The sequence below is a fragment of the Clupea harengus genome, chromosome 16, assembly GCF_900700415.2.
Source record: "Clupea harengus chromosome 16, Ch_v2.0.2, whole genome shotgun sequence".
Taxonomy (NCBI): domain Eukaryota; kingdom Metazoa; phylum Chordata; class Actinopteri; order Clupeiformes; family Clupeidae; genus Clupea; species Clupea harengus.
Genome location: NC_045167.1, coordinates 13,285,782 through 13,300,260, shown reverse-complemented (window position 1 = coordinate 13,300,260; position 14,479 = coordinate 13,285,782). Strand labels below are relative to the sequence as shown.

At 42.8% G+C, this 14,479-nt stretch overlaps 1 protein-coding gene across 5 annotated transcripts in view; it reads right to left on the bottom strand.

The window, feature by feature from the left end:
• Positions 1–14,479, bottom strand: part of col7a1l (collagen type VII alpha 1-like) — a 41,564-nt gene that overhangs the window by 17,953 nt on the left and 9,132 nt on the right. For all 5 annotated transcript variants that reach the window (XM_031583165.2, XM_042710073.1, XM_031583161.2 and 2 more), the window contains exons 13-40: positions 14,272–14,385; positions 14,028–14,177; positions 12,052–12,189; positions 11,477–11,623; positions 11,188–11,307; positions 9,671–9,817; positions 9,109–9,318; positions 8,833–8,972; positions 8,565–8,688; positions 8,108–8,251; positions 7,147–7,337; positions 6,234–6,314; positions 6,078–6,095; positions 5,844–5,870; positions 5,640–5,708; positions 5,015–5,095; positions 4,775–4,801; positions 4,499–4,543; positions 4,265–4,333; positions 3,808–3,903; positions 3,688–3,714; positions 3,391–3,444; positions 3,074–3,145; positions 2,931–2,990; positions 2,743–2,778; positions 2,604–2,648; positions 2,335–2,370; positions 1,407–1,451 (exon numbers count right to left, since the gene is read on the bottom strand). In XM_031583165.2, the coding sequence (XP_031439025.1) occupies positions 1,407–1,451; positions 2,335–2,370; positions 2,604–2,648; positions 2,743–2,778; positions 2,931–2,990; positions 3,074–3,145; positions 3,391–3,444; positions 3,688–3,714; positions 3,808–3,903; positions 4,265–4,333; positions 4,499–4,543; positions 4,775–4,801; positions 5,015–5,095; positions 5,640–5,708; positions 5,844–5,870; positions 6,078–6,095; positions 6,234–6,314; positions 7,147–7,337; positions 8,108–8,251; positions 8,565–8,688; positions 8,833–8,972; positions 9,109–9,318; positions 9,671–9,817; positions 11,188–11,307; positions 11,477–11,623; positions 12,052–12,189; positions 14,028–14,177; positions 14,272–14,385 (2,513 nt within the window). The remainder of the gene's footprint in view (positions 1–1,406; positions 1,452–2,334; positions 2,371–2,603; positions 2,649–2,742; positions 2,779–2,930; positions 2,991–3,073; positions 3,146–3,390; positions 3,445–3,687; positions 3,715–3,807; positions 3,904–4,264; positions 4,334–4,498; positions 4,544–4,774; positions 4,802–5,014; positions 5,096–5,639; positions 5,709–5,843; positions 5,871–6,077; positions 6,096–6,233; positions 6,315–7,146; positions 7,338–8,107; positions 8,252–8,564; positions 8,689–8,832; positions 8,973–9,108; positions 9,319–9,670; positions 9,818–11,187; positions 11,308–11,476; positions 11,624–12,051; positions 12,190–14,027; positions 14,178–14,271; positions 14,386–14,479) is intronic.

Below are 14,479 nucleotides of genomic sequence, written 5' to 3'. Positions count from 1 at the left end.
CCTAGCCTGGATGCCAGACGAACTTAGCCCCGCCCACAACATTTTAGGTCGGGAAGTTCGGTCTGGCATTGCTTCGTTGGGGAGAAATTATGCCCGATCAAAAACTTGATCAGACCAATCAAATTGTCAGGGCGGGCTTTATACGATGATGGACAGATGATCAACCATAACGTAATCAACCACGTCACTTGGGTTGAATTAGTTTTCAACAAACATGGCTGCCGCTGGAGAGCTGAGATATGTCTAGATAGAGATGTTTTAGAAGACATCGACAGCGCATTAATTTTGAAAGAGGAACAGAGAAACGCGATCAAGGCATTTGTCGATCGAAAATATGTTTTTGCCGTCCTTCCTACGGGATTCGGTAAAAATTGTATTTATCAGCTGGTCCCGATGACGACTACGTTGATCCAATTGAGTGAAGAGGCATTTTTTTCCTGGTTCGGTTGAAACACGCCCCATAATCACAGCCCAATGGAGCAGTATCAGACTCATATTCTGACTAGAATTATGAGTATGACATTGTCAGGCTACTAAAATCCCATAAAGGATTAAAATTGTTTAATTTCTGTCTTTCTGGTAGAACTTTCATTTCAGTTTATGAAACATAAGATCCCAACTCCACATGTTGAGTTTATATTTGTGCTCAGTGTATTTTATCCACATCAGCTTCATTTATCTCCAGCAAACCAGCCCCCTGTCAATGGCTCTCAGTCTAACTTTCACACCCTAATTTAGACATCGGTGGGTAATGACCGTTAATGATCATGCTAATCAGCCAAGACACTCTTTCTCACACTCCTCATTAAACCTTTTAAACGAGCGCAGAGTGGGAAAGTTAAAGCGTAATATTTACCACAGGTACTCTAGCGGGCACATAAGCCCAGTAGAGCAACCTCATCTCTATAATCCTACTAGCAAGTGAATTATGGACTTTGAAAGTCCACCTAGGTGAGTTTTTCACTTTTCAGCTTTTCAGTGAGGGGGAAAAAGAGCATGTTTTTTAATTAATAAGGATCTACAGAGACAGATATCAGCCTCAACCTGGGGCTAAAATCCATAGCTGGTCAGTAGTGGAGGTGGAGGCAGCCTCCCCTGCACTAATCAGAGGCCTTAATTTCCCTGGGGACCCATCCGCCCACCCACTGTCTATTTTAATAACCCACAGTTTTAATCACACATCTATAAAAGCAGGACAGAAAGTTGAAGGGCTACTGAACTAAGTGTGGAAGTACGTGTAAAAGAGTGTGAGTGTGAGCGAGTGTTTTGAGTGTGAGATAGTGGACGCTGGCATTTATGTCTTCAATGTATATCATACTTTGTTAGGCTGCTTTGAAATCAGCGCCCATTTTACTATGGAGTGTGGCAGACTGGGCTTTGCGGGTGATACATTCACTGTTACTTACTTGGATGCCTTGAGGTCCGACAGGCCCTATCTCCCCTCGTTCGCCCTGGAGGAAAAAAAACATGTTGTTCAGAGAAAAAACACTCATTAACATGACAGGCAAACAGACTCACAGGCTCACATGACAGACAAACAGACTCTTACAAATTGTGAGTGAGCAAAAGCCGCAATGTGTTAAGCATGTCATAATCCACGCAGTAACATGTCAGTGCCATCACCAACAATCCTCCAACTGCTATCAGTACCTCTCCAGCATTATCAGTGATACTGAATCAGTCGTTGACTTGAATGCTGTAAGCTGAGCTTCACTTCATTGGTTTCCTGTCAAAATCACCCTGGAGTATTTTACATGGAGATGTGGCTTCTGCTAAGCAGTGCTGATGAGCAACGGACTGGTGACTCTGCCAACAATACCCTATTATACCAAACCTATTGGGGGAAACCGTGTTGAAATACTCAAACCCAGAAAATGCGAAACTGGTGGCCAACACTACATTATTCTGCTGTATATAAAAAAAAAAACATCTGTTCTTTATCTTTTATTTTTTCCCCCTCCAATCAACTTTGGGTTATCTTTACTCCAAGGCTTAGCTCCACCAGCCAATCAATTCCCACTGTTCTCTGACGCATCTACTGATTCCCATCAATTCCCTTCATAACGCACTAATGATGCAGACAGCGGACACCCGCACTGGAGAGAGCCGCGTGAAGAGAAAGCCCACGGCAGCTGAAGGGTACAGATCCGTTGCTAATTATATCTATCTATCTATCCACACCCACAAAGGATGGACCGGTACCGCCGTACGCCTCTGAAACAAATGGATTTCTTTTACGGCTGATTTCTATATGCATATGGGAGCACGGGCCTTTGTACTTGTATTAGAAAAAAAGCCCACAGAGACATGCAGAGGTGTGTGGGATTCTCTTACCTTCTCCCCCCCGTCTCCTTTCAAGCCCCTCTTCCCCTATTTATGGACAGAACAAAAATCAAATGTGAGTCCCGACACACACTATGAACTCAAAGAGGGACAAGATGAACTTAAATATCCACAATGTAAACATTACCGAGCTATATCATGTCCTATGAGGCATACAAATTATCCATACAACTCATGGTAGTATTTGACAGATACAGGGAATTGGTATACAATGTACTGTATACAATGCCTTACTAAGAAAAATCATAGACCCAACATACCCGTGGACCAATGACTCCCTGGATCCCCTGATTTCCGGGCTCACCCTGGGAGAGACATGAAAGATAGGGCAGTGAACACACTAAGTATTCACTGAACAGCTATGAGCTACAGCTTGTACGCTTTCTACAATCAACTTACCTTTGAACCCACAGGACCAGATGGACCAAATTCTCCCTAAGAGATGACACGGGTCATTATTTCAAAAGCTGTCGTAGAAGTGCTCAGAATATCAATAGGTTCATTTTGATTAGCTCTTTCCAGTTCCTACCGAGTTTTAAAGCGTGGATAACTTATTGGAATCGGTTTCTACCCGAGAGAACGTGTACCTTTTCCCCTTGAGTCCCCTTTGGTCCCTGCACACCTTGAATTCCAATGCCTTCTTCTCCCTAAAGGAAAACCATGATCATTAATTATAATGATCACTAATAATTGGCATGTCATTGCTTATTCATTAAAATAACTGCAGCACCTTTACTCCTTTCTGTCCTGGAGATCCGGGGATTCCATCCACCCCAATCGGACCAGTTAGACCAGTCTGACCCTTAGAGGGTAGAAAAATAGGACATCAAATTAAAATGTAAACATCAACAGCAGTATGAAATTAAGTCATGTCATTTAGAAATCTGACTCTATACAGCCACACATTCCTTCAAGCATAGGTGCCATTTCCACTCTGCAGCATTAAGTAGTATGTTACATCCTGTATATGTGGACAGCGGGATAAATGTGGTGCTGTCCCAGTGATATAGGGTTTACATGCTACAGTGTCCTGATAAGACTGCTTACATCAGAGCCGCCGTCTCCTTTGTCTCCTTTTGGTCCAGCTTTCCCCCGCAGTCCCTGACAAGGACACAAAGTGTCAGTATTATATGTGAGGCGTGTTAGTTGGTATGACATTGTAAAAGGACACTGTAAAAGGATCATCATACACTATGAATTTGAGAGTTCAGTTCAATTTTGTTCAGTGTGAAAGTGAAACTCAGTATGAACTCAGTGAATCTCAGTACCCTCAGCGCAGCCATATTGAAATAGAAAAGGGGCAACTATTTATGAACAATAGAGAAAATATCAGCAGTCTCTTACTTTAAGACCTGGTACTCCTGTGTCCCCCTGAAACAGCCAGAAAGAAAATGCATATCAACACCTGTCCCAGGAGCTGTAGCTAAGACCTGACCTTTAGATGCACTGATATTGCTCCCTTACTTTGACCGAAGCTCCTGGAGCCCCTGGAGGACCAGACTGGCCAGGGAGGCCTGGGGGCCCAGATACCCCTGATACTCCTGGAGGACCCTGGGGGCCCTGTGCGGGATAGAAGCCATGTTTTACAAGACCAGTGGGCAGACAGTAGCAAACAAATAGGATGCTCAAATAAGATAAATTAGTTATTGGATGTGGTATTCACAGCTAAGCTACTTTAACGGCTCTGAGAGGATTATCCGAGGCCTAATACGATCACACACTGACTTGGATGCCAACTTTAGGTGGTAAAAGTTAAGAGTTCATACACTGACAACAAACTGAACCAGTTCTTCTTCAGTATCTCCCCACATACCGTTAAAGTTTCATCAGAATGTCAGAAAACATATCGAGTGCTTCAGTCATATTTAATGTGAACTCATTAATTCATCTTTTATGTCTATAGGCAGCATGAGCTACTTGCAGAGGATCCAGGTTCTCCTTTACGCCCAGGCGCCGCATCCAGGCTTCCGACCACGTACCCCGGCTCTCCCTGCGAAAACACAACCCCCACCGCCCAGTACATCAAGACGCTGAGTCACATGAGATCCACACGGGTCAAATGCAGGACAGCAGTCACTGTGAATGTGAAGAATCATGCGTAATTAAATACACAACACATGTAGGCATGAGTAATGGCACAGTTGGCTGAACTTACTCTCTCTCCCCTTTGGCCCTTTTGTCCCGGTATACCAGAAGGTCCCTATGAGGTGAACACACCAATTAAGTTTACTGAATGAATGAGTGAGTGGGTGAATTAATGGCTAATTATGTCACAGGCTAGCTCGCTCCTACAGGAAGTGTGTAGGCCATGCATAATTAACCTGCAATCAGAGCTCTGCTTGCATGGTAAATGGGGATGTGTAACATGGATAATCATAATGTGTGTCAGAATTGAAATGAGGATACTAAGTAAATGGGGGTGTTTCCTTACAATGTCACCAGGGACTCCAGATGGACCCTGAAAACAACACAGAAATTTCACTCAATCTTACAAGCAGACGTTGCAATTTTACAAGCAGACACCCTTCCTACTCGATGGGATTTGGTGATAAAATTGACTCAGTACTCGACTCTAATTGGACAACAGTTAATAAATATATAAATACATGACAAAGGCGTGAACACAATGACTGTGCAGACAGCTGCTTGTGTATGCTGGTCAGTATTTTACCCTCAGCCCAGCCGAACCAGGAGGTCCAGTCCTTCCTGGTCGTCCCGGCAACCCAGGAACACCATCTGTTGAAGGAGGACCCTGTGCAAAAATGTGCAGACTCAGGCAAAAAAAATAGACAAATGGGTCAAAAGTCTGGCCAGACTATGTTTTTTTTTTTGCACACGTGCCACATCTCTTGAGCCACAACACACAGACACTTTGTAAGAAGGAGATAATGCTATCAGCTTTCCAAGACAAAAGCCAATGCCATGTGTGCACTCATTAGGGGGACCTGTCACCCGTCCCCTTAGAGGCTGCCGCTCTCTGACTTTGATAAAGGCAGTGCCTTTCATGGTTCACAGCGGGGCGACAGATTTGAAAAAAAAGAACAAATAACAAACAGAGCAAAGGACAACAATAGATGCCGCACACACTAATGACTCTCTTAAATCCCTTCATCCTGTAACAAATGAGGACCGAGCTGTCAAAATGACACACTAATTACCTGGGTTAATCAAACACAGAATTAATTCAAACAGCAATTAGCTCAATGCGTAGCAAATAAGTACTGAATACGGAATCAGTGGGTTGAGTGGGTTGTGGAGTGGTAGGTCTCCACACCCCACAGGTTTTGTTCGCTTACCCTCTCTCCCTTCTCCCCCTTGACATTGAGATTGAAGGGGTCGTACTCTCCGGACACCTGCTTCAATCTCTGTGCAAATGAAGTGAGAAAATGAGCTCAGTTTAAGCAATCCTGTAGGGGCCCTTTCAGCGGAATGAATGAAAGATTGAATCAGGGAACCATCAATGAGTTAACGGACTGAGCAAATTACGAAGTTTGACGTACCAGTCCACCAAGACCAGAGCCATCTCCCTGCACAAAGGATGAACAGATTAGATGAAATGCAAAAAAATGAGTTGGGAATAAAAAGAAAAAAGAGAAGCACACTAAAATAGTTTCTATCTTCTGAATGTAAATAATTAAATTAAATTCATTGTGATATTGCAGATAGACAGTGAGAGAAATGGAAAGAAATAGAGATAGAGAGAGAAAGAGATGCAGAATGTTACTTTAACTGACCTTTTCACCCTTCTGACCCTGCAAAAAGAAACAAACAAAACCAGATTCAGTCAGTCTTTCTGAGGCTCTCAAGGTCTGAGTGGCTAAGCTGAAGAACGGGCAGACGACAATGATGAAGACTACGATAGGGGGCATGATGAAGAGGAGCTACTGCACCTTCATACAGCTGGATGGGCAGGGTCCCTCAGGCTTGGCCAAAGCCTCTGGGTCTCTGGTGGGGGTGTCCAGTTGTGCAGACTGGAAATAATTAACTCTACTATTAATACATTCAACAGGCACACACCTTGAATAGTGGTTAGTGACTACTGCAGCAAATCTATGTAACTAATCACATTTTAGTTATTTTGAGTGTGTCTTTGTGTTTATGTGTCTGGTTCATGGTCATGCTCTCTTGACTACAAAATTGATAAAAGTTAAACTTCAAAGCCTCAGTGCAAGTCTTTGGACGCTAATAACGACCTTGAATAAAAACACTGAATAATATTTTTAAATACCCAGATAATGAAGGTCCTGGCTATCACATACCAACAAATTAAAGGTGTCTTTCCAAGTTAAAGCTCCTTCATGCATATTAAGGGCCACTGCATGGTTTCAGAGAAAATTAAACAGAATTTAAGTGTATTTTAAAGAATTTAACAGATCTTGTGTTTGCCGGTGTACAAGATTTATGACTATAAATAGTTTCAAGAGATGATTTTTAAATACCTACCTTTAATACATTTTGTTGTTATTTTATGTAAATTCATTACTCATTACTATATAACAAAATAGGTTTTAGGCCTTGATAATTTGGATAAACAAAAATAAACAACATGGCTATAGTAAAGACAACAAAACTATTCTGGAATTTTGGACAGCATAGTGGATAGCATACTCTTTCCACAGTATTGAAAATGTGCAATGGCTGTAAACCAAACATAGCCTACATAATGTTACTTACTGATTCAACGATAACTTTGAAACTAAAACATAATCTTGATTAGACCTCTGCCAGCCTTTTTGTTCCACAACACATTTTTAATATGCTGTAGAAAATATTGACACTTTCTCAGAGCTATCTCAACTATACCTCATCATCGTGCTGCTTGAACTCAGACATCAGAGCATCACTGCAGAGGCTAGCAATGAACTCCCGTTCGATGTTGGGGAAGTCATCGAAGGAGCTGGCAAAGAAGACGTTCTTGTAGTTGGTGGGAGATGCCATATTCTGCAGCTCCTCTATGTCAGCACGTTCCACACCAATGGCTAACACACTGACACCTATGTTTAACAAAAAGGGATTAATAAGACTCATCTGACAGAAATACAAAATATTGCTATAAGATGTTTATAATGAGGTAATAAATCAGAAAGTACATATTACGGTACTGTAAAGAATTCTTCTTCGAAAACTGTTGTTTTTCATCTATGCCACATCATGTTGTCATTTACAAGAGAAAATGTCTAGATTTATTCATCTGAAAAACTGATCGAAGTCTTTTTTAGTCTCAGAAAGACTCAGAAAAGGCCATGGCTAAACAGAGTTAATATTTTCAGTTTCGTCGGGGTTATGCAAACAAGGGTTAGAGTAAAACTGAATATAGTACAAATATGATTAGACATTAAGAGGAGTGTTAAATGATCTCAGCACTGTGCAGTAAATTAAATGAGATCATGTGAGCTTTAGAATATTTGATCTTTTTATATTTTCAACCACATATTACTGTACATGATCAGCTAGAACTTAGAATACTTAGAACTTAGAATGGAACGTTGCTATCCACTCGGAAGACAAAGTTTGTCATTTCTTTTCATGCACCACGTTTCCATAGAATTCCCATTCTGCTTCGACCATCTTTGCACAATTGCATGACACAGGGAAAGCGAACAAGGAGCTGCTGCTTCTTGAACACATATGGATATCATGGCCTAAATGCACAACACCATTTTTCTTGGAATTTCAACTCTTTACGCAATTTCAACAACTGTTCCATTTGACATGCTGCAAGTGTAAACAACTGGGTTTGGGTGAGACTGGACTGTGGACTGACCGAGGGCGTGTGCAATCCTGGAGGGTGGCAGCACGTTGTCCTGAGCTCTGCCGTCCGTGATGACCACCAGGATGTGGGGCACCTCCTGCCTCATGCCCGCCGACTCATGGAAGAGCTCCTTCAGCACGTAGCTGATGCCTCGGCCTGAGCACAAGGACAGGGAGTGTAAGAACCTGAATGCATGTGTGTGTGTGTGTGTGTGTGTGTGTGTGTCTTTGAGTGTGTGTGTGTGTGTGTGTCTTTGAGTGTTTGTGTGTGTGTGTCTTTGAGTGTGTGGGGGCGTACATGTGAGTCATGCCAGATGTGAGCTTCTTAGTAAATATAGAACATGTAATAAGCATGTGTGCTGGCATTTACACATCTGTGTTTGTGTGTTTTTGGCATTTATACAAGAGTGTAGTGTATTGTGTTTATTGTGTGTGTGTGTGTGTGTGTGTGTGTGTGTGTGTGTGTTCACCTGTTTTGGTGTTTCCTCCTCCATAGCGAACTCCTCTGAGAGCTCTCAGCACTGAGTTGCGGTCTTTGTAATCGTTCAGATTGAACTCTATCCTGGGATTGTCACTGTAATGCACCACTGCAATCTGAGGACAAGACACGCAGAACAACTTATAGTTTCCAGCACCCTTTGGAAGATGATCGACACAAACGTACATTGCTGAGATTCTCGTGTTGTGCTCGAAGCGTAGCCAAAGATAACCAAGATAAGTAACAAGTGAGTTTGTTACCTGAGTGCCCCGAGGTCCGATAGATGGGAAATAGGTCACGACCCGGAAGAGGAAATCTTTCAGCTTCCCGAAGTTGTCGGCGCCGATGCTCCAGGACTCATCCACCAGGAAGACAATGTCAGCTTTGGTCTTACCACATCCTACAACAAATTCATGCCAAGAACCAGTTATTACACTGTGGACAAAATATATATATATATATATATATATATATCAAAATATGAATTAACAGGCATCTCCATTCCCATTGATGTTCCATTCATTTAGGTGTAATACCTGTCCCAGGAGGAGGGGTTGTCTCTGTGAAATCTGGATTCTGAACAGTGATTGGCTGACTGGGCAGCTTGTTGATGGGCGTGCGTGTGTTCCTGGCAGTGGTGCGAGACGCGGCTCCTTTGTTGGTTTTGGAAGCAGTGATGGTGTTTGCAGGGGACGGGGCCGACGTAGCAGAGAGAGTGTGAAGGGGAACCAGACGAGGTTTCCCAACTGCAGACACATCACACCAACCACAACTGTGAGCCCAAACATGACCATCTCACACTCTCTCACACACACACACACACACACACACACACACACACACACACACACACACACACACACACAAACCCACAAGCCACACACACAGAGCAGAACTTCATCTCAACTTACACTATAGCAGATGCTTCTGTCCAAACAACTAACTCTAGCTAATACATGGTGTGTTTCATGTCTGCTTTGTTTACGCTAATACATTTCCTTCACCTGCACAGGGACTACACTTATACACTATCCATACAAAAATGGATCATTTTACCAAATGCATCTCAAGAGTGAGCATGTATGTGGACACCATTACCTATCCGTTGGTGAATAGTAGTGACAGGCCCCTCAACCTCCCCGTAAAGAGGACGTATGGTGAAGACGTAGGTGCGTCCGTACTGCAGGTCTGCAATCTTATGCGAAGTCACAGCGGGGCTGAGAGTCTCCGTGGTGCTCTCTACCTCTGTAAGACGACACAGATGACCGTGACTTTAACGTTGACACAACGTTGATTCTTCGTTCAGTGTATTTTTACTGTACGTGTCACTTGCGTAAAGCCTGTCCTCTGTCACCAAGAGGGTAATTGCTATTTTACATTTCAGCTTCATCATGAAGCCACTCGTGGCAGAGCAGGCACACAGAGCGTAGCTATTTTAAGACAGTGCTTTTGAAAAGGCACATTTTGTAAGAGGCAAGTCAGGAAGTGTTTGCAGGAGTGAGGAAATGAACGCTGTGACTGAGGTGTGGGACATTTCCCTCCGATGAGACTCGGGAGCCTCATGCTCCCAGAAAGGACAGCCTCATTAGTGTATCAGCTGAGCCTATGGCCTCAGGCCAAACGGCACACTTACTGCAGAAACCGGACTAACACAAAGGGGCTATCCACAAACCATGCACACAGTCAAAATCACTGTGACCTTTTCATCTATTCAAAACCTGATGCAAGGACTGGGGCTGTCATGGCATGAGCAGACCTGTTTTCAATTTCAGTGTTTTGTTGTGGCTGAATCATCTCCCCTCGCAATCTTAATATTCACTGTAAAGAATGATATGCTGGAACTACTCCAAAAATGTCAGGCAACTTTATTACATGCAATAATAGTAAGAAAATGTATAGTCTTGTTTTTATTAAGTAAATACACTCAAAACAATTATTTTAATAATCATTATGTTAACAAGAATTGTGTAAAATATATTAATGAAAATTAGTACCTACCAAATTAGTCAAGCAGCTTTTCCTTATTTCAGTGAACAAATCCTAATTTTACACAATTACACGAATACTTTCACATAAAGTATTGTTGCCTCACTTTTTTTTAGTATTTTTTTACAGCATACACCATTGTTTTAAGAGAGTTTCTTTCCCTTCAAGTGTACTGATCACTTCTTGACGTAGTAATCATATTCACATTTACCCACAATCCCTAGAACCAGGAACTCATTGACATTCCTCACTGCAAAGTCAACTAATTTCTTTTCTTTGAAGTTATTAGGTTTTACAGTGTAAAGTAGGCAAATCACCTAAGACTGCCACATTCACATAGCAAATGTGGTTGATAATGTTAGGCTATATTTAGAACACCCTACAATCTTTATTAAAAAAGATGGTAAACCATCTCACGGCATTTTCATTTCAAAGGGAGATATCATGCGAAATGAATTTCTCTGGCAAAATCTTTCTTAGCAAAACACAAAGTCATGATTTTATTAGGTACATTTTTGCCAGATGAATATGTTTGCTGATATTTCTGATTAAATCTACTCGCTTGCAGGTTTAATTTCTTTCAGTGTATTAGTGGACTGGAACAGGGGTCCAGAGGCTGACTGACTTACGTGAGATGTGCCTCCAGGAGAGGAGGTAACCAGACGCCCCTGCAACACTCGTCCAGTTCAGGACAGTGCTGTTGTCTGTCATGTCCAGGGTGACGAAGTTATTCACTTTGGGCATGTCCACTAGAATACAGAATGACAAGCCAGTGAGTGAATATCAACATTTCAAATAAGTATGATTAGCTACTGAGGGTAGCTCTGTCATTCCAACAGCAGAGTGTTATGATCAGGTAAGATTAAGATCAGGTACGTTTTATTATCACCAGAGCTCCAGGTGGACAGGTGGACTTACGCGTTCGTGCCGTGAGCATGAATGGGCTGCCCTCTCGCTCCCCCAGCATGGGCGACACCTGCAGCTTGTAGGGTGAGCTCTCCTGCAGCCCCGTGATGGTCAGAGAAGTGGAGGAAGCAGGAACCAGCTGGCTTTTCTCCTCCCCACCTGCAGGGGGCGGCAGAGGGCCACAGTCACAAATGTGGGGACACACTGCTATGTCTGCCAGATGGGTGGCCAGTCAGGCCCACTAAGCAGTCAATTAACCGATCATAGTCTTTAAATAGTTGAGAGTATACATGTCCTCTACATTGTTTACCAAAAGGAAGACACATTAAGCCTTTGAGGATACTGGGAGACGTAAAGCATGGTGATAGCAATGCTAATCCCATGATGAAATATCTAGGGAACAAAATTCCTGTTAATGATGACGATGCAGTTGTTAATTCACAGTTCAAGACTTTTGTAATAAAACTGAGTTGAACGGAATAATTTAGCATAATGATTTAGCAAAATGTGAGATTGAGTCTGGTATTAGCATAGCGGATACACTGTCTGAATGATAAACTCTTAAAGTGCAAGTCTCTGAAGCATACCATGAAAGGAACTCCAGGACACCTTGTATCTGGACACCCCAGGCGTCCTCTTCCAGGCGAGCTTGAAGGTTCTGATGCCAACGTCCACCACCTTCACCTCCCTCATAGGTGGAATCTGCTCAGAGTCTGTGGGTGAAGCTGCAGAATCCCTGAGAGTAAGATTGCTGTCATCTGTAGCATTATTTAGACGACACCACTCATAAAACATAATCACCGGTGAGAGGTGACTGGCATCTGACAAATATGTTCTCTACAAGCAAGATTCCAAAAATTCACATCTGATCACTGAAACTGACATGAAATGCAAGTGACAAATGGCATTCTTCACTGAAATTCACTTTCTTTTTCCCTGAAAATCCCTACTGACCAAGCACCTGTCAAAAACATTGCCGCAAGCTGAAAATCATCTAGAACACTACATCTGTTTTTCTCCCATCCAGATTCATGAGCAGCTGTTTACCTGCCAACTATTCTAACTGAAAAAGACAGAACCTCAGCAACACCTACTAACAACTGACAAATGAGCAGAGATCCTCAGGTATATTGATAAGCTTTCCCAATATCAATTGAATTAGCAGTTGACATTGTCTCGGTATTTAACAGAGCTCTTTTCCTTCATATAACATTACCATCACAAAGAGTGATGTTGACTGAAAGAGAGGATGTGAGTGTTAGTGCTCATCATAAGGGCTTCATAAGGGCTTCATAAGGGCTCATAAGGGCTTCAGTGTAGGAGAGGAGCTGCAACATCCTGAGTCAGGACGAGTCGAGAACAGCAGTGCTGGTCAAGCTGCCACACCAGGCTATGGTTTGGACAGAGACCGCAGACAGTGTCAGTCAACTGCTGGCGCAAGGCGTCTCCATAGGAACAATGGGGATAGCCTCATCAGAGACATTATAAGGGAGGAGACATATCACTGACAGGAAAATGAATGGGGAACAAGGGGGGCGGGATGGAACTGGAAGTCCTGCCCTGTATTATAAAGAGCCAATCACATTGCTGGAAAAGGCATAACTGATGTTTCGCCTCACCTGAAGTTTCTGTTTATTTCTACCGCAACAACCGCACCATTAAATGTGGTGCATGCGCAATGAGAAAGTCAACATGAAGTCTTTTTGCCATATTTGAGCATTTGGTGGAAAACGTTCACACGTTTTGTGTCATTTTAACACAGATTCACGTGATGTCATTTTAATGCCTGTTGTACCATCCTATGTAGAGTTACGGATCTCTTCCAGCCAGATGTTGTTTGCCCGAAATAGCTGCCTGGGGGTGTTACCAAGATGGCTGCCGAGTGGCAAGACTTGCCTGTAAATACTTTGGCATCAAGCAGTCGTGGCCTGCTTGTTCTTGGCAAGGCATAATTAGTTGATCAGATCTTGGCCCACTTTGGTTTGTTAATGAGTAATTTATGAGAGGACATATTGTAAAAGCAGGAACCCTGTCACTTCACTTTAAACACACAGTGCCAACTAGTTTTAAGAGACATTTCTAGAAAAGTTTACAAGTTCAACAAGTATTTACCTGTAGCAAGTACACCAACTCCCTCCACGTGGTTGTGTTAATGCATTGAATAAATTGACCGAAAACTAGAGAGTTCTCCAGTCTCTCTGCCCTGGTAGACCCTGTGCCTACCATGTTGCCAGCATGGAGACAGATGTAAGCTACACATCCAGTTCTCCAGCATGCACAGACAATGACCAGCTTTCAATATTTACTCTCCATTAACCTAAAACACTTGACATAAGTGCATATGAGAACATTTTCCCAATCTGTCAATATTGTTTGAAGAGTCAATCAAAATGCTTATAGAAGCAATTATTCTACATCATTTCCAGGACATTTGTTAAGTACAGTCATTTTGTATCATGTGGTGTGATGGCTACTCGTTTCTTTGCACACATTCACACATTCATCTGGCAATATATTGGAATACTATACTGTCATACAACTGTATCAAACAGCATCAGACCACCTGTGTGTTGCGAGAGCGACACATCTGGCCCCTCCGTGTTGCCGTAAATGGCAGAGATGCTGACAGTGTAAACAGTCTGTGGGATGAGTCCATCAATGTGGTGTGTCAATGCACTACGCTCCAGGTAGCGGCTCTGAGTTGCTGTGCCGTCTGCAGAGTAAGACAGAGAGTAAGACAAATAGTGGCCCCAAGATTCACCATTTCAACACTGAGATGAGTGGAACAGGCACTGGCCAGCACTGACCTGGGCTCCAGGTGAGCTTGTACTCATTGGCTCCGACTACGGGGCTCCACTCTACGTCTATGGAGGTGCTCGTGTAGGAGGTGACCTTAAAGTTGGACACATAGCCAAGAGGAGCTGGCATTGAAGAAAGACAGAGAGAGAAAAAGAGAGAGAAAGAGAGAGAGAGAGAGAGTTAGAGCGAGTGAGTGAGAGTGAATGAGTGAGAGAG